We start from the raw sequence: 20,171 nt of genomic DNA on the forward strand, positions 1-20,171 counted from the left end.
AATAAATGATTCTGATTCTCACAGTGTGATGATGGCATGTGAGCAAATGGAACAGTCATTATGCATTTGGAAATGATTGTCTGGAAATTAGCCACCATGTGAAATAATGCAAAACAGATTTCTTCTATTTTTGCAATGAATCAAGATTGTTCCAAGAAGAACCAGCAGAAAACATCAGGACACACACATGAAGATATTCTGTGTTACTAAGAATTATTTTCCTTAGATTTGTGCATTATTTAAGTTAGATGAAATGCCAGAGAGCTGTTTAAATGAAGTTATGAAAAATGCTCATTAAGGTATAGTTTGAAATGCTAATGATGACAAAAAATCTACTTCGGTGATAAAACTGAGGAACTGTATTTAGCCAGAGAGCCAATCAACTATACATTCTCATATAAATAATTCTAATTATATTAAAATGAGATGCTAGCCTAGAGTTAAAGAACATTTTTTATGATCGTCTCTATTGTTGCACAGATAAAATCTGCACACACCCTCATTTACAATTAACCAATTTACACATGTTAAATAGAAGCCCACTGAAACCAGTTTCCTGGGGACATCTGAGATTTCAGCAGGGTAAAGTTGAGAGTGCCTGTTTGCACTTGTATACTTACCCACATGCCTGGGAAAAGCAGAATGTAAACTATTTCTGGGTCAAAGTCCAAGCCATATTTGGATTTGCACTCTGATCAACGTTCACAGGAGATGTCTGACAATATGATAAACCAACAATCTTGTATTTCTGATGGCTTTGCTTAGCACCTCCTGATGGACACAGCCCAGCACAACAGCAGACTGTCTTCATGGACATTACAACCCCTCGTGCTCAATCCATGTCCCTCTTGTACAACCAAACACTAAAATGTATTCCCTCTTCCGATCTAGTAAACTGTTTTGCCTACATCATGCTTAGGGCTGCTTCCATGTCTGCCACCTCATACTTTAAGAAGGATATTGAACAACTGGGGTTATAGCAGAAATAATACTGAACATAGAGAAACTTCTGTACAAACAAATATATTGAAAGAAAGTGATGGGAATAAACAAACTCCTGCCTACATTTCTTCATTTTTTCTCCTTCCTTCTCCTAAAAAGAGTCAGCGTCCTAGCAGTCCAGAAATTCCCTTCCTGAATTCAGACAATGAAGCACGTGGTCTAACTGTAGCTCCTCATCCCATCCCTGGGATTTTAGACAGATGGCTCCTGGCACTATCCTGAGTATCGCATTTATGCCTCTAAGCAACACAGCTTCCACGCTCCCCAAAACCACGTATGTGATTTTTTGCCATCTTTGTTCATATTGAGAACTGTTGTATTTGGGGAGTAGCTCAACTGAATAGGGCAAAGGGGTCCAAACACAACCATATAATGTAAGTCTACAGTAGATAGCGATAAATATGAATACAAGGTAATTGCCTTCAGAACTTTATCACATGGAAAGTGTTATTTAATTCAAAAGTTTTATCTCATATCTTAAGTTAAAACTAAAGGCAATTACCCTTAAGGAGGACTGTTTTTTGACATATTTAAAAACACATGTAACATTTTTTTTAACATTTAACATTCTTACAGAAAATTCAATAAATGGTCTTGCCAAGTTATCTCAATGTTGCAATACCAGAAGTTTTGTGATTATTGTTACAGATGAATCCTCCATCTGCACATGGCTAAATAACTCTTCTGGATTCTCTTCATCATTGACTTCAGTTTAAATATTTCATCAAATTAATAATAGCTGCAACAGAGCTCAACACCCGTAACCAGGTCCAACTATGTTAGTCACTGTTCCAAAACGTATTCAGATCACTGTTTGTTTGGCTCTAGCTAATGGCAAGGGGCACCACATAACAGGCTTAAAGCAGACAGGGCAGTTGGAGAATGAAATGAAGAACAGGGTAACTAAAGTTGAAGCACGCTCAGCTAGCTTATCATAGAATCAAAGAATCCTTAAGGTTGGAAGAGACCTCTAGAGACATCCAGTCCAGCCCCCCTGCACACGTAGGGTCACCTAGAACACGTGGCACAGGGTTGTGTCCAAGTGGGTTTGAAGATCTCCAGAGAAGGAGACTCCACAACCTCTCCCGGCAGCCTGTTCCAGGGCTCTGTCACCCTCACTGTCAACAAATTTTTCCTTAAGTTCCTGTGGAACTTTTGGTGCCTCAGCTTGTGGTCGTTTCCTCTAGTCTTTATTGCTGGCCACCACTGAAAAGAGGCCGTCCCCTCCTCCTCACTGCCTCCCTTGAGGTATTTATAGACACTGATCAGGTCCCCCCCTCAGCCTTCTCCAGGTTGAACAGGCCCAGCTCTCTCAGCCTTTGCTCATAGGGCAGATGCTCCAGGACACCCTGATCATCCTTGTAGCCCTGTGCTGGACTCTCTCCAGCAGTTCCACATCCCTCTGGTACTGCGGAGCCCAGAACTGGACACAGTCTCCAGATGTGGCCTCAGCAGCTCTGAGTAGAGGGCTTATGTCTCAACTGTAGAAAATAATTCACAGTTCTTGCTTCTACCAGCTGTAGATTTTATCCATAAATAAGTCACCAAAGCAGTTTGGAGTCAGGTGCAATTAAACACGTAAAGTTTTGAGATAACAAAAACATTTTCCTCTTGTATTTCTCATTTCTGACTTAACATCTCTATTAGCTCTAAGGAAGATTAAATGCATGATAAGACTGATGATTTACACTCTCACTGACACAGAACTATAAGCAAGCCAAAGAAGATACACTTTGTGCTAGGCCAGAGCTCCCATTAAGGTACTTTACTATATGGGCAGATGTGACTTTAAAATATCTTTAAAAATCTATAACTTTAACCTGATTAAAACAGTCATGAATGGTGTCTGCATGCCTAGAGCCTCTGCGGCGACTAATCAACTATGGGTGGCTGGAGCATGGATCTTACTCCTGTGATACCTGAGTSCCTCCTCCAGACAGTGTGCAGTCCAGGACACACAGTCACATGGAGGGAGGCTGCCAGCAGGAAGGATTATGGAAAAAATCTGCACACTATTATTAATCGTCTTAGACAGTTTGGTAGGAAAACACAAAACCCTTTTCCTGACTCAAGGGAGTAGAATCAAACTGAGGCAAGTAGCAAGACTTTTGACTTTTGACTGAGGAAAAAGGTCACCAGACCACATAGGAAGCTGAAAGCTGTCCTTGGGTTTGCTACTTGCACTCTCTGCTGCAGTCAGTTGGAGCAAGCTGCACCAAAGAAGAGGCATTTACCTTTTTGAAAAACTACACCCTTTCCATGTAAGAGTTAACAGGCCTTAGAAGGTGATGGGATGACTGCTTCTCCAGCTGACGCAAATGGAGAAGGCGCTACTTTGTTCCCTTCTGTCTTGTTTTTTTTTGTGATAATAAGCTTGGAARAGCATTTGGCATACACAGCTCAAGACAGCCACTGTTTTCTAATAATATACACAAGCTTTTTTTTCTGAGTACCTAATAAACATCTTCACTGGGAGATCAGAGACTGGAGGAAGTTTGTTCATTTTCTTTAGAGTTATAATAAATTGACCCTTGTATGTGGCCTTTTGCTGGTATTCTTCTCTGCAATGGTGAAAGGTGAGATGCAGCACTGTGCCCCAAAGAGATGGGAAGAGAGCAGGCAGAGCTGTTGTCTTCATCATATTGATTTGTACATYGTGGTTGTTACTACTTACTAGGGACATTCTGTACTTCTGCAAGATACTTCAGGGCATTCCTAAGATTCATGTCCAATTCCCTTTTTAGACAAAAGTCTAAATCCCCCCTTTCAACTTTTCATTTCACTTTACCTTAATTAAAGATTACTTGATTGTTACCAGAATGAGAAGCTGGTCCTATGTTTTTTATGTTGGTTGACTTGTGTTTATAGAGAACATGTAACTGCTGGTTTGGAGTTTAAGTGTACATTACCTTTAATAAACTCTGCAGAAGCATGGCTCCATTCCATCCTTGGTGTGTTTCATTCAAGARTGCTTGTGATATATATGCTCAAGAAAAAAAAAAAAAAATGTCCAATACAGTGAAGAAGGAATAAAATCTTTTAGCCTTTATACTGAGCACAGTAAAATAATAAAAGCAGTTTCTCTGTCTCCTTCCCTGGTCTGATTCAGACTGGACAAGCTACTTGAAACCTATCTGTAATGAGCTTCACAGAGAAAATAAATTAAATGGAATAAAATGAATGGTGTGAATATATTGTAGCCTATCAATTTGAACTATGGCAGGATTTGAACTATGACAGGCTCAGATGGGTCACTGTCACCCATTTCCAATGCCATCTGATACGGCACTGCATCACTTTAGGAAGCTCTTTTTCCTCTGACTGGCAAAGCATTTCTTATACGGGTAGGGAATTAATTGCTGGCATTGCCACCAGTGTTTAAACCAGACATTTAAAAAGTCATCAGAACAGAGGCTACACAGTAATACATTACTTTCAATACGACTAGGTCAAATTCATACCCTGTAAACATCAACATCAGAAACATATTTCACATGGTGACATGTGGTTAAATTCACATTTACCTGCCATTTTAATTATTTGGCTTCTCATTAATTCCTTACAGATCAATTCAATTGGAATTCTGAATGAACTTAGTTCTGAATTCTGAATGAACTTTGTTTTTAATGCCTGCTTAATGACTAGATTTGCCTGATGATTGTGACCTGCTGCCTATTCTGTATGTTCATGTTACAGCTGAGTTAGAACCAGCCCTTTCTACAAATGGATTGATTTGTGAGCTTAGGGTTTCACATTGCAGGAGTGTGTGTGCTCTCATTAGACTGCTCATGATTACTTTCCACTGGCCGACCTGAAAGGGTAGGATAGTCTCTCTGATCATGCTTGCACTGCCTTAGTTTTCTCATTGCCTGATTACTGTGATGCCCACTGAAGCCAAACTAAATGTGCATCTCATTCGGTGAGAATCCCTCCTCCCCAGTTCAGCAGTGACGAATCTAGTCCTCATGGAGTAAAGCAGGATCCATGCACTGCCTTTCAGCTCAGCGGAGTACAGCAGGACAGTCACTGGGCCTGTAAGGATCACAGCAGCTGAAGGKCAGAGGTTCCCTCACATGGTAGAGGCAGCAGGCAGGGAAACGTCAGGCTCCCATTAACATGCACATCCTAATGAGTTCAGATGAGTGATGGGAAGCCGGGCTGTCAGGTCAGTGTGCAAATCCTACCAGGCATATGCACCAGCATGTACAGATCTGTGCTGTATAGAACTCCCTGTGGAAGATGAGCTTAGGATCTGCTCTGCAGTGTAACAGCAATTGATGGGATTATGTGGCTCTACCTCTAAAAAGCAATGGACACTCAGCTTTGTTTTTGAAAGGCAAAGACCTCATGCTCTACCATCAACAGTGGTGAGTCCATCAATTTAACTGGATAATTTCATTCTTTCCTGGAACTCATGCAAAGAATTTTTTACAAGTCAGGCACCTATCTCACACTACAGACAGGAGACAAAAATGCAAAATCTAGATGTCTTTAACCAGCTCCCCAAAAGATCTTCTCTATACTTAAGTCTTAAGCTGGTCTTTGTCCAAGAGTCTTAGACAATCTTTTCACTATATGGAAACCGTAAAGTGATGGGCTTGCAGGCAAAAATGCTGAGGGATGTACAGAACTCTTTATCCTACAGAAATCTGAAACATCTCACACTTAGCTACATCAGAATTATTCCTTAGTTAGTCCAACTAAGAGGTAACAAAGGCTTACCTATCTGAAGATTGGGAAGTGGCATGGGCTGAAATCTGCAGCTTCTTGTCATCAAACCACACCAACAAGCAGCTGAACCACCACTGATAGGAGCAAACTTCAGCTGAAGGCATGGACCACATTTTAACCCATTTCAGATGATCTACGATGACACACTCACACATGTGTGTTGCATGAGCTTAATATCAACGTAGCAGTGTTTCTCAGTTCACCACTGCAGACTGTATTAGCCAGGGGTATGTAGCTTCAAGTAAAAAACTGCTATGTGTCTTTTTTCTTCCTATGCAAATGCATGTATATAGAAAGATTTTGTTCAGTACCTGGCCCTATACAGAACTTAAAGTGATTCTAATGAAGACAAAGTTACCGTTTTTTGATAAAAGCACAAGCAGTTGTAAAAGGTCAATAAGATTTCTTCTGATATTGGCTCAGAGACCATTTGTTATTCAAATGACAAAAAGATGCTAGAGCTATAAAGTGAAGTTAATGATCAATGACACTGTTTATCAGGTGATCCTTGGTATTTCCATAATTTCTCCACACAATAAGATTTGATCTTTGCTTATTCAACAAGAGTAGGGGAGGCTCAGAAATAACCACAGATTATTGCTGAGATCTTCCAAAAGGTTTGTGAGACACAATTCATCAGCTTCCTGTTCCTGATGAGGCATTTCTTTTCAAAATGCAGAAATGTTGGGTCACATTTTTCAATAATAGCTACAGAAATGCAAGATTATTAAAGTTTTAACTCTGCTTCTTCCCTGATGGCCTCTGAATCATACAAGCATTGAAATACAGATCTAAAAAGAATCTCAAACAAATTTGATTTTTTCTAGTTGCATTCTATAGCTGCATATTCTACTTAAACTTCTAGAAGCATTTTCTAGAGGTGGAACAGATTATCATAGAGCACATATAAAATACTAACAAAAGAGTTGCTTTTATTATTATATTTTTATTATATTTTTGCTGATCCCTTAGAAAATAATCCAACACTACATGGTCTGGTACCACAAGATGAAAAACACTGATTAAATTCAGCCATCTTTCTGCACTGTAGGATACAAAGACCATTTCTGGCCATTGCAGGAATATAGTTCTAAAACTCCATCATACCAGCTTTTAGGTACCAACACAGAAGATTTCAAATTTGATAGMAGCTCTAGATAAGAAAGGTGGAAATGAATAAGAGCATCTGAAGAATAAAAATCATCATTGGTCCATAGAAAAGAACCCTGTAGAACTGCCCATCTAACAGGATCTCGCATGATCCTCACATTTTCTTGGCCAAGAAAAGTGTTCATATCACACACACACACACTTCAATGAAGTGTGATCAAATGCATCTTCTTGTTTTACTGCTTTCTTGAATTAATCTTGCATTCCAGGTCCATTGGCCTCGGTGAATTCTGTTGGCTTCCTAAAGTATAGCTATTAACAATGCTTTTGACTTCTCACCATCTGACAGTTTCAAAGTCTGTCACAAACATCAAGAGCCACTGTCTAGTACCACTGTCTGCTGGTTTGAGGACACACAGCACAAAACTCGGGGATTTAAGGGCCTAACCTAATTTCTGTTAAGATCAATATAAAGACTGTCTCTGACTTTAACTACAATTGGATTTCTGCTTTAATGCATCACTAAGAGTTGCAAAAGAATTCAATGGGAGAGACAGAAATAGAATAAATCTGCCCCAGTTCCTAAACTCCATTCTAACCAAATAACCATGTGTCACCTCCCAGCTTGCTGCTTTATAAAGCTGTATCAGCTGTGGCAGTTTGCATCTACAAGCCTTCTCTGACTGCCCTCGTCTGCATCTTTGCCCATATCTGGGCTCAGTCCGAAAGGCCTGAGAGACAGGGGTGACAGAAGGGTTCATAGGAGATAGACTGTCTCTTACAGACTTAAAAGAAGCAGGGATAACATGATTTGAGGAATTTTTACTCTAGCACTACAAGTTCACGCACCTTCCCTTGGGATGTACATATGTGAAAAGAAAGACTCAAGTAGATCAAAAATGTAATTTGAAACCAACCTTGCCTACCCTTGATCAGCTGTTGATCCGCAACTATCAAAACCCTTGCAATATCATACTTAGGACAAACTCAGCTGACTCTACTACTCAATCCCCTCACTTTGTTCAGTCACTTTGTACATTTACAACATATCATTCCCATCTCTTAGGATTGACAGTCTCATTTTTCTTTCTGTATAATAATTACCATAATAGGATTCTGATCTTCAGTGTTGCTGCACTGCAGGATTCCATTAACAGCCAGTAATCTGAAAGAAAATGAACAGTCTTACCGCAGGAAAAGTAACAAATGCTCACCAAAACAAAGCCATTAGAAAATGCGTAGATCAAATAACTTAGTAACTACTTAGAACAATAAAGCTATTTGGAAAAAGTCAGAATCACTTCATTGGTAAAATATAATACACACAAGCACTCGATTGAGGTGAAGGGGGCAGTACTTATACTGACCATTTTCCAGTTCAGCCAGCATATCTGACATGAAATTCTCATACATGAAATTTACTTTGTTAGTAACACCAGCTCGCTGCTCAAAATGCCTCTCCACATCTGATTTTAGGTTGCACCTCCATTAAGAATAGCTGCTTCTGGGAACTATGTATTTTATGGCACCATGCAGCTATCTTGATCATGTGGGTCTGTCACTGGCTTTAGTTCCCTTTCTCATCAAATCGGTGTAGACAACTTGAAGGTTAATCATATTTATATTGCCTCCTTAAAGCAAGCCTTGAGGTCACTTTACTGAGTATTCTACACAAATTAATGACTGTTGTTTATAACAACTGAAAACAATAACAAGAAATAAAAAATTAAAAGCTGTTATAGGAACGTTTGCATTTCAGAGGAAGATGTTTTACACTCAGCTATGCAGGGCCAGTTACGGAACCTTCATACTCGGTGTTTTTCTCATGTGCTCTCACTGTGGTCTCTGATTCCCAAACATTGGGAACATATTGCATACGTCAAATCTTCAGGAACTTCCAAGCCTTGCATCTTTGACATCTTACCAGGCTGAAAACTGGCAAATTGGATTTTCATATGTGCTCTGTGCCGAATTTGAAAGGAGAGGTTGGCAAGCTGAGGACTAGAGCTTTTAAAACCCAAACCAGCCCTTTCAAATACTTTATGCCAAACTCTTATTTTCTATTCTCTTGCTTCCTAATTTGCTTTCTTTCATGTTCAAATATGATTCCTATAGCATAATTAGGGTGTGTTAGCAATAAGTGTAAAAGAATAACATAAAAGAAACAAACTAGCATGTTACTCTTATTATTATGAGAAATAGTAATCTCTTACTTTCAAACCTCCAAACAAACTTGTATGTTACTATACAAAGTGAATCGGGAAAGTTGCTCAAAAGCAAGCTGGTTGTCCACCATTTCTGTAACACCAAATCAGATCCCCCTGAATCTCTGCTTCCTACACCATGACTTCAGCTCCAGGTCAGAAGCAATATTCTGGCAAGTTTGCTTTGTCCAATGACTAATTTTTTGGCACTGAACAAGGCTCTCTGGAGTGCTGTCATTAGTAACTGAGATAAAACAATAGGCTGGGCAGCTGTTGTTTTCAATAGTTGGTGCCATAGGGCTCTGTCTTGCTTATTTTCTTTAGGTGACATTATTTGGTTTGTGGCAGGAATAAGACACACGATACAGTGACATTCTTTCTGAAGTTAACCACTTTCTTCATAAATAATAGGGTTTCCATTTGACTGGAAAGCTATAGAAATTACTCTGCATAAACATTTGGAGATAATTACAAAATAAAGAATCAATACAGTGAATCCATTGAGATATTTAATTCTAAACTGCCACTATCCCAGAAGGTACAAACTGTGAGTTAGGCTGACTCCTAAGTATGCAATTAAGCCTGTCAAGTTCTGACTCCATAATGTGTTGTTTAGCATTGAAAAGTCTATCAGTAAAACAACACGTAGGATTAACTACATGATGCTTTGGTTTCTCCTCATCATTAAACTATAAAATGATTTAGCTGATATAATCAACATTATGCTATTTATACTTCTTTTAGCAGCAGTTTTAATGTTATGCGGGACACACCCCCTTCCCTCTAATATAATAACCTTCCTGGCCTTTATTCATTTAAATACGAGAGGGAACTTGTGCGCATTCCTTGTGGAATTTACTCAGTAATTCTATTAAGCATTTCTCTGCACAGAAATTAATGTCTTCATTTCATTCAATACTCATCCTATTCATTATTTAAGACAGGACATTTAATCCCTCAAATATGAAGTTTCCTTAAAGGAGTTCCTATTAGTCTCAAGGAATTCAAGAGTTCAAGCATCAGCGCTTCAATGTTTTCAAAACTACAAAAATCTCGGGCTTATAATTACCGAAGATAGCTCTGCTATTTCTGGGATCCTGGAAAAAAAGCGTGGCAAACAAAAGTGCCAGAAATTTCAAAGCAAAATCTTTACTTTTGCTCCTCACCATTTTCAAGTCATTTTCAAGTGACCTTCCTCAGAAGCCCTCAGAGCTTGCAGTGATTTCACCTGATCCTCTGGTCCAATTCAGTTGCCCAGCTTTAACTACCAGCCACTCCGAAAAAGGTCTCAGAGCTTGCCTGACAAACACATTTTCCACTGCCCTCCTTTGAACTGAGACAAGCAGCAGCAGCAAGGCCAGGGCTCAATGCTGAAGCAAAGAAAGGCCATGGAAGAGGAGTTATATTCATTCCCCCCACCTCCTCTAGATTTTAACTCTAACTACCAAAAATGAATGGAAAATCTTCAAGTTCAGCAATGAATGACCTTAGTTTGGCCCTTCTTGAAGGATGGGGAAGACCAAGAACTCTACAAATTTCATATTACAAACTGATTTCTTTGGAAGGAAAAGTGTTAGCACTTAGATGGAAAATGAAAACAGGGTATTGTTCCTGTTTCAGCCTTCTGATCAGTCTGCAGCAAAATCAGCTTGGGTGTGACACACTTTCCTGCTGACCACCGTGGAGCTTGTCTATTTGGGCCTGTCTACCACAAAGAATCTCAGTTATGTCTGTACTGGCTCTGGCGACCTTGGGCTGCATTCCTGAAGCTTAGTCCAGAAATCATTAAACACACTTTAGGCTCCTTAATTTAGCAAATGAATTTTGTGGCCTCAACTGATATACTTGGTTTGGGACCCTGTCTCCAGAAATGATTAGGATTTAATATAAGATTTCTAACTTAGAGGCAATGCTTTCTGTTATAGTGACTGCTAGAGTTGGGAAAACAAAACAAAACTTAAACACAAACAAACAAAACAACAACAAAACCAGGCACTTACAATTCCAGGGGGAATCATAAACTCTTTTCAAGCTGTAAGAAAGGAGACAAACCTTCAGCCACTAAATCCTTTTCTCATCTCAGAGGAAGGTCTGTATTCCTGACAGTCTTGGCTGTCTCATCCAACCCTACTGTCAGGTTAATAAAAGCAACCATTGGGTTAATAAAAGCAACCCATTTCTTTCATCCCCCTCCACTCCCATCAGTTTCATTCAGGAATTAATTAGGAGGAGTAATATAAACAGGCTGTGCTTTTAGATTCTTCTAAGATAACAAAAGAGTTGTCTCTTGTTTTTTTCAAGCAATCAAGTTATTCCTAATTTACAACATTGTTAACAAGTGGAGGCTCAGACAGAACAGCACGGGCTTGCAGTCACTGCAGGAGCTATAATTCAGTAGACATTTAAGAGGGTTTCCCTTAGAGAAGGGAAATAAGAAACCACAGTACTGGTGACAATGTACACTTGATACAAATTAATGCAGTGCTTTAAATAATCAGTGGAGATATTTTTCTCCACTTTATACACAAAAGTAGCAACCTTTTAAATGAGAAAGGTGTGCTCCTTTGGAAAAAAAGAAAAAATGAAGCTATTTTTATAAAGGAAAGCCTTTCAAAGTGACTGGAACAAGGGGAATGGACTCTCTTCCTGACTGCCACTGTGGTTGTGTGGAATAGGACAAACTACTTACACATTCAGCATCTCTCAGTAAAACTGGTAATAAATGCACTGGCAAGTTCTGCATTAATTTCACACAACCTTTTTTTTTTTTCCCCCTGCAGTTCAATAAAAGAAGAGCAGTTTCCATAGCAACTTCCACACTTCATGTTTGCCAAAGGGATGGCTAAACTAAACAAGACCAATTTGCTTCAATAACCTATCTCTGACAGTGACCAGAGCAAGATGTCCCAGGAAAGATGTAAAAATGCTCACATAGACATGTGAGAGAAGATAGTATATTAAAGAGGGATTTTCTCATGAACATTTGTTCATGAAACAAGGTCTCTCTGAAGTATTTATCGTTTTTCCTTTGAACAACAGCATTAGAGCTCTGCTAAATTCAGTATGCTTCCCAAGCTACTCAGCAATGACACAAATCACCTAAACAATCAGAGCCAAGGGGCTTGACTGGAAGCCCTCGACTTTGTGCTATGGGCATAACTTTGCATCTACTGGGAAGGTTTGCATGGGGGTATATTTGAAATGTGGGATTACATCTTTCTCAAAATTTCCTCTAAAGAGAATCCTCAACTCAAGAGATGTAAAGAAGCAAATGTTAATGTCAATAAAAACAAGTTGACCTCTTTTCATGTGCTTCTCTGAATAATTTTTGACATTCTGTTTCAATTAATGGGTAAGGGAACCTCTTTTATAAAAGTACGGTTATAAAATATAAACATGGGCTTGTATTCTAGTTCAAATTTCATCTTGCAGAATTCAACTAATTCCGATTTTTGTATCCAAAATACCCAGAGAATCTTCTCCTTGAATTGACTCCTAGGGAAAAGGTATCCTTGAACAGTGCCGGATCTCTGTCCTGGCATTAGGGTGGCACAGAGAGGGCTTATTCTGTCAGAGTATTCCTAAGAAAAAGAGAACTTCTAGCCCCTATATACAGGAATGAGGGATCTGCATGCATTTTTGTGCTATGTAGTACATCTGCGCCAGTAACCACGAGCTTATCTGGAACATCCAGCAATCAGTTTGGAGGTGCTGCTCCTGTTCTGACTGGGTGCCAGAGGTCCTGCCCGGACAAAAGGAACGATTTCTTTAGAGATGTCCTGCTCTCATTTGCAGATATGTAATTCAGTCGCCACTACAGTCAGACGTGCAGGTGCAAGACACTCTCTGGACTCATTTCAGTATACTCTGGAATACTGCTCTTTCTAAGCGCAGCAATAGCGAATCAGACTGCATTGCAGTCTTACATAGCTCTTCATTACTGAGTATTTCCTATTTTAGAGAGTCTTTGGTCAGAAAGGATCATTAGTTAAAATTTAATCCAAACACGGGTTGATAAGTTTCAGCCAGACAGTTTATATCAGGTCAAAAATTTTGGTTAAAGTATTTATGTTCTTAGAGCTCAGACTGCTACAGGATGAGGAAACATCAATCTCAGTATCCCTGTTTATGAGAGAAAGGCCCTTTGAGCAGAAGCTCTGGCCACTGTCACCAAGATCCCTGCATTTTCAGAGGAAAACATTTTTCTCATCCTGAATGTTTTTTTTCTCAAATGTCTCATTAAAACATTTCTGCTGACATAAGAAAATGAATCTAATTTCTAAACCTCCAAGCAATATCAAGGCTATACTTGAAAAATTACTTGGCTGCTTCATAGCTAGGAATGTGAATTCACCTACAATTTTTAACTTCAGCTTCCACATACTTGTTCTTCTACGCTCTTGACAGCATCACAGAACACACTTTTTTTTTGTTATATTCTTGAAAGGAAAGGAATAAATGCAGTAATCCAGTCATCTCATGTGTGTCTGATAAAATATGCATTCTGAAGCAGATTCAAGTTAGACAACATTTTAACCAGACAGTGACACCAGTGGTGTCTGGGAAGGAGATACTGATAAGTCAAACAATCACTGTAGTTGACTATAGGTCACAGGAGTGAAGGCAATGTCTGTCTTGCAAACCTTTGCTTCTGCTTTTGACTTAATAGGTTGCAGGTGACAGTTTAATAAGAACATCCCATGTCCAAGAGCTGACTGGGGATGTACCACTGAAACAAGTTTCTGTTGCAAAATAATTCCTGTAAACTGAAGTTTTATACACACATTTTAGGTGATTAAAAAAAAAAAAGAAGCCCAAAACAACACAGACTTTTGAGACCAGCTTCCTAGTAAGGCTATTGAGGAACTAGTGAGGAAAACATATGCATATCAGAAAACTGCTCAGACTGGGGGACTTGTGAAATCCCTGATTGCTCCTGGTACCTGATGGCCTGTGAGAAAACATCCAAGAGGCAGTAAAAGGCTGGCCCAAGATTAGTGGATAATGTCCCCTCGAAAATAACAATCTGCACAAACTTCACCTTGTGCTCCCTGGGCAAGAAAAATTTCTTTGACCTTGCCTCTTCACATAGATAGTAACCTCTACTTTAAAAGAAGTCCTGCCGAAACACATCAACTTCTTCATACACTTCTTGTCCTTGGGAAGAGGCAGAAGGAATAAACTCTCTGTGCCAGATACTAGTTACAATGCTCAAAACACCCCAAATCTTTTATGTTAAAAAGAGTATGGTATAAAAGGCTAAAATGAAAGAGGAAATGTGATGGACTGAAGGAAAAACTGTAACAAAGTGAGCTTAAGAAACCATTCTGAAGCCTTCGCACACATGAGGAGAAGGTCTTTTTTTTTTTTTTTTTTTTTTTTTTTTTAATTTTATTTAGAAGGCATGCTTGGCTTCAGCCGCTTATCAAGAAAGCCATGCAGGAAGTCAGGAACAGAATTCTTAGCACCTTCACTGTTCTTGCAAAGACATTTTCTAAAGACATGTTTAAAAGTGTAAATCCCCTTTCCCTTTAATCGATGCCCACTTTAATTTATAGCTCAGTAAAATCACTTTTTAAACTCTGGTGTGGTACCACAAGAGATCTTAAGTAGTTACCATGTCCAGGAAATGCTAGGCAGCTCGTGTGAAGCAGATGCAATTCACTATGGGAATCACTTTGACTGGCACAATAGAAATTTACAAACCCACAGCATTAGTATTTAATATTCAAGAAATAGTTCAATGGCAAACAAGGCTTGTTAGCTTGTACAGAGAAATTCAGTGGCCACAGTTTGGCTGATGATGGGTGGACATTCTTTCAAAGACAGTAAGCTATGGTTAGGTGGCATACAGGATGCTGAACACAGAAGACCTCATTGTCTCATGCACTGGACTACTGCAGCACACAGAGAGAGGCTTTTAGAGGGAGCAGCTCCTGCTGTATCTAAACAATAGTTACACGTGCAGGACTTCTGTGCTGGTCAGATTAATTTCACACTGGAGGGAGAATTATTTTCAGCTTACAATTAGACATCAGGAGGATTTTCATACAGAAGACATGTGGCAAATGCAGATTCATTAAGCTGATGTCTTATAGAGTTCCAAAGCTAAGTCTCAGCTATCCTATCATTTCCAGACAGCCAAGAAATTCTGTATGTCAACTGCTACACTGCAATTGCAATCTGATTCATTCACTCAGTGCAAGGATGAAATACATTCATATGGAAGGCTATTTTTACCTCAAAAGAAAGCTAGGAATTTTATATATTAATYGGCTTATATTATTTTGTATGTGAAAGGGTTTCAGCTGTTCTCTCTCATCTTTGAAATCAACTCGTAGATGATTTCAAAGCAGAGTGAGACAGGTTCTACAACTAACCCCAATTAAATTAAAAGAAAAAATCTGACCGATTTCACTGGACTTTGGACTAGATCTTTTGTTAGGGCAAAAGAGAGGTTAAGTCACTAAGACACCTACTACTCTGTTAACCAAGTAACTCTGATACAAATGAAAATATTTACATTTCTCAGCATTCTCCAGATTCCTATAAAGCCCTTATGTATTCCTTGAAAACAAAAACACCTAAAGATAGGAATGATCTTTACAACAATCCTTTCTTTGGATGAGGAACTGTTATTGGTTGTCACTCTTTGCTAACCAGCTACAGTAACATTTCTGTTGATCCTTGCATATCTTTAGTCTCGTGCTTTTAAGTGCATCTCCAGAATGCTTTCTGGCTCAGGCTGCAGCACTGACAGGTGACACAGCAGCAAAGAAAGCAGGTACACACCAATGCTGTTGTATCAAGGAAGGTGTTTTCAAGTCACACTGACAGGCTGCTGGTTTCTGCCACTACTTACTGCTGAAGACAAATTTTAACTTGAGGAGGACACACACAAGTGAGTTTGTGTTTGTGATACCCTGAGAGTAAGAAGGAAAGAAAAAAATGACTTCACTTGATCGTCATCCTCCATGTAATAACAGTAAAAGAAATGAGCTGAATCCTGCATCACCTTATCACTGTGAGCAATCCTTACTTGGGATTTAGTCCTCTCTCTACATTGTCATCAGGATCACTAAGCTTAGCAAAGAATCACTAGCCCTTTATCTGTATCCTCTGTATGATCTGCTTTGAGTAGCACTGTGTGGAAAAATATCTAAATAAATAGATGGACAGGTAGAAAGAAGTAGTTTTATTTCCAGTTACAAGGGTTATAGTAACAACCATTCTTTTAATATATAATGCTGTGCACACTGTATTCTACTACATTTTTCATGGAAGTCTATGACAAGAATACATAGAATTGTAAGTCAAAAATTATTTAGTATCACTCAGAAAGAGAACCCATGGTCCAAATTTGTTTAAACATCATCCATCACAGTTTTTTTCATCGTTTTTCTTCCCTAGCTTGACAAATTACCTCTCCCTTTGCGTTTACCCCACAGTGCTTGTTTAATAGAAGATGCATGAGCTTCTTATTTTAAGCAGAAAAAATAACTCCTTTTCTCTGTGCTGTGTGTTACATAAAATTCAACATCATCTCTTTACAAAATAGAAAAAAATGCAGTTTCTACAAGTCCATCATGAATACAAGAAGGTCTGCAAATAACTACCACAGTTTTAAACTGCATTCAAAACTCAAATCGCTGACATCAATAGAAAAAAAAAAAGGTACACACACAAAGCAACATATCATCCAAATTACCTCATGGCTATTTGCATAAAGGATCCAGAGGCAGCACAGTATAAGTACGGAGACACAAGCCATCCAAAGGGAACTTAGCAGCAGTTCGATTGGATACTGCATTTGTTTGTAGCACAGAAAGGGCAACTTCTAAGCTCAGATGTGCAAACAGCTTTAAAGGACTGAGCAATCTCTTGGCAGAAGCATCAAGCAAAAATCTTAAACTACAAAGCAGGTAATTAACCAAATCATTTCCTTTTTGGCTCATTACTCTAACTTTCTATCTTAAGATTGCTTTGAGCAGAATAGCTTGTGTGATACTCTTGGGGCAGTTCTCAGGGGCATTATCAGAGGTGACAGAAACCTGCCAATAAGACAGGTAATAAACTCATTCTCTAATGTAAAAATTGGTAGAACTTCCTAACAGTGTACATTTCTTTTACATGTTGGAGATGTAATTAAGCTAAATGAATGTTATACTAATATTAAAGATGTATTACATTCAGCTGAAATAACCTCCACTTACTGCAAAATAAATCAGTGATAGGTATCTTGGAAACTCCACTGCTGGCTAGAAGAAATTGAAAACCACTTGTTACCTGTGTAAATGGTAAAAGAGGGTATGGTTATTAATATTTGTCTTTTAAAAGACATGTGAAATGCTTTAGCAATGCAGGAAGTTTCTGTGAAATCTTCCTGACCAACAGAGTGCAGCTGTCTAACTTTATAGACAAATATATACAGACACACAGAGAGAAAACAAGCTACTTTAAACTGCTATACACAACGAAGTGTTACAAATCCTGATTCATTTTCATATGAACTCTTACACAGAATCATGTGGCGAACATGATTTTTAAATGTGTATGTGCATGTACTTTATGTGCAGCAATGGTTACAAAGGCTTCAAGAGGGAAATTACTTTTGCCTCTGGCAAAAGGCAAAATAACTGACTCTCAGAATTACCTGTGCACCATGAAGTTAAGTGTATAAAGTGTTAACTCTTATTCTGCCAGAAAAATGAACACGTAGTCCTTAGTTTCAGTCATGAAGAATTTACAGATTCTTCAAAGACCATGAGATAAACCAAGAGCACTCTTAACAGAAATCGGGAGGGACTTTGCTCAGAGACTTCAGTGGCCACCAGCAGTGCCATGTCTCTTCTTCAATATCTGGGAATACTGCTCTCATTACTGTGTTCCTTTTGCTGCACAGCCTCCCCGCGCTTCTCCCTGCCAGGGAAGCTGCAGGTGCCGTGGCACAATGCGGGCTCTCCAGCTGCCACTGCTGCTCCTCTGCCTGAGCCTGGGCGCCGACTGCCTGCGCCGCAGGCAGCCCCTTCTGGACAGAGGCGACAACTGGGAACAAAGGCCCTTGGATGACAACACGCAGGAGGCAGAAAGCCTCATCCTTCAATCTGTCCTCAAGAAAGCTGAGGAAGAAAAGATCAGTAAAGGTATATATAACAATGGGGACATCTCTCTCATGCTGCTGCCAGTAGTTCTTGGCTGAGGATCATTAGCTCCAATGCAGTTAGTTCCGAGGTTCTAATGCATATTCTATGTATTATTCTGATTAAGAGAAGGGAAAAGATATAAGGTCTGTTATAATCCATTCATGGAAAATTCTCCAAAGGGACTTAGTCCTAAGACCTTCCAGCTTAGGATCTGTTCTGGCAACACTGAGCAGCTGCTGCATACAAAAAAAGTTAGATGCCTATATAGAAAACCTGCCTGTCTAGAAAGCTCCAAGAGGACATATGGAACACATTCCCTAATTGTGGACCCTGTCCCCACTGTTCCCTGGCGGTGGGAGTGCTCCCATCCAGCTGCTACCTCACCCCACTGGCCCCTGCACCTGGTAGGGGAGGGCTTTGCCATGGCCGGGAACGCAGGGGCTGCTCTGGTTCAGTCCCTCCTAACTGTCTGCACACACTCTGCTCCCACCAGTCACAGCACTGGAGGCAAATTAGATAGAGAGAGTAAGAAGTGCAGAGGGGCCTGCCTCTACCAAGGAGCAGGGAGCCTCCTTTTCAGAGCAGAAAAAAACAGCTGGCCCCGAAGTACCTACAGAAACAGCCTTCCTCCTCCTTTGCATGAATGCTGAGAGCAGGGCATGTTCACCATGTTAGGCTTTGCCACTGGATTTCTTCCCACTTTGTTTGCTGCTACTTCCTAATATATCCACTCATCCTCGCTACAACTGCGCCAGAACAATTCCCACAGCTATTTCCATATTCACAGTGATTACATTCAAGGCTACACAGATATCGTGCAATTAAATGGGTGTGATAAGCAAAAGAATATGATCCTGCACCACAGTACTCCACAAATTCACATTTCAACTTCCTCAGTGAGGATCATGTGGGTTCATTTACATTATTCTTCTCCTTGGACAGAATCAAACACCCCTCTGCCAGAATGGCTTTCCAAAAGACAACATCCTGGAAAGAGGTATCTAAGTGACCTGGAGAGGAGACAGCATCCAGGGAAAAGAGAGGAAGAAGGTGACCTTGACAGCTACCTGGAGCTGAAAAAACGACAGCATCCTGGCAGACGGTCATTGTGGGACCAGCATGCTGACACCCCTCGCGCACAGCTAACCTACTTGAATGAGTTATCCAAAAGACAGCATCCAGGCAAAAGGTATCTGACGTACAAGCTTCAGCATCCTGGCAGTAGAGGCTGGAATGATGAGCGAGACCTGAGGGACCAGCATGTGGAGAAACGCCAGCATCCTGGGAAAAGGTACTTGGATACTAAAAACCCATATTATGCAGCCCCCTGTGACTTTCAGGAGTCCTTCAGCTGCAATGAAGGCAGTTTATTGCTTGATTTAGTAGAAAATGTCAGCAGGGTAGAAGAAAAACGTCAGCACCCAGGAGGGGGATTAGCATGGGAGAGTGAAGCAGAGGAATGAGAAAGTAAACATGCACATGCGGTGAAGTGAACTGCCAGAGCACTAAAAAAACCTGTTCACCCCCTTTCATCTCCCCACTCCTGGCCTGCTGCACCTATCTTTAAGTATGTGAGCATTCCCATCAAAGTTAATGGCTTTGTCACACACTTAAAGTAAAGGAACTGGAGGTCCCACCTGAATGGGCGAGGCAAGTGCTGAGGGTCTTCTCCCTTGCTTTGGGAAGTCAGGAGTGCTCAGTTACTTATTGGACTAGCCTCAAGATGTGTGTCCAAGGTTCTGTTCTAAAGGACTAAAATAGACTCTTTAATATTTGTTCAGATGCTACTAAAGAAGAATAAATATATAGTTTCATCTCATGTCAATGAAATTAGACAATGAATAGGAGGGAGAAAAAAAAGAACATATGCCAGTGATTTCAAAATGAAACTCAATAGATATTCACTTCCAAATGAATTAATGGGACGCATACCCTCTAGGTACCACAGTCTGTCCAGGTATCACACACTGAACAGAGCTAA

At 39.8% G+C, this 20,171-nt stretch overlaps 2 protein-coding genes across 5 annotated transcripts in view; one reads left to right on the top strand and one right to left on the bottom strand.

The window, feature by feature from the left end:
* TMCC1 (transmembrane and coiled-coil domain family 1) overlaps positions 1–20,171 on the bottom strand; it is a 130,244-nt gene that overhangs the window by 101,251 nt on the left and 8,822 nt on the right. For all 4 annotated transcript variants that reach the window (XM_026052651.1, XM_026052650.1, XM_026052655.1 and 1 more), the window contains one exon: positions 7,948–8,008. The gene's annotated coding sequence lies outside the window, so the exon portion shown is untranslated. The remainder of the gene's footprint in view (positions 1–7,947; positions 8,009–20,171) is intronic.
* On the top strand, positions 16,706–19,653 carry TRH (thyrotropin releasing hormone). Its single transcript, XM_026052657.1, has 3 exons — positions 16,706–16,969; positions 17,950–18,190; positions 19,133–19,653. The coding sequence occupies exons 2-3, from the start codon at positions 17,998–18,000 to the stop codon at positions 19,651–19,653; spliced, it is 714 nt and encodes a 237-aa protein (XP_025908442.1). The 5' UTR covers positions 16,706–16,969; positions 17,950–17,997.

This window comes from Nothoprocta perdicaria, unplaced genomic scaffold (genome assembly GCF_003342845.1).
Source record: "Nothoprocta perdicaria isolate Ctin4 unplaced genomic scaffold, notPer1 scaffold_9, whole genome shotgun sequence".
Lineage (NCBI taxonomy): Eukaryota > Metazoa > Chordata > Aves > Tinamiformes > Tinamidae > Nothoprocta > Nothoprocta perdicaria.

What these genes read in the sequence shown, in the direction of transcription:
- TRH (XM_026052657.1), top strand. Translation starts at nt 17,998, where the DNA reads ATGCGGGCTCTCCAGCTGCCACTGCTGCTCCTCTGCCTGAGCCTGGGC. An exon ending in GGAAGAAAAGATCAGTAAAG is followed by an intron (nt 18,191 to 19,132) that starts GTATATATAACA and finishes CTCCTTGGACAG; the next exon opens with AATCAAACACCCCTCTGCCA.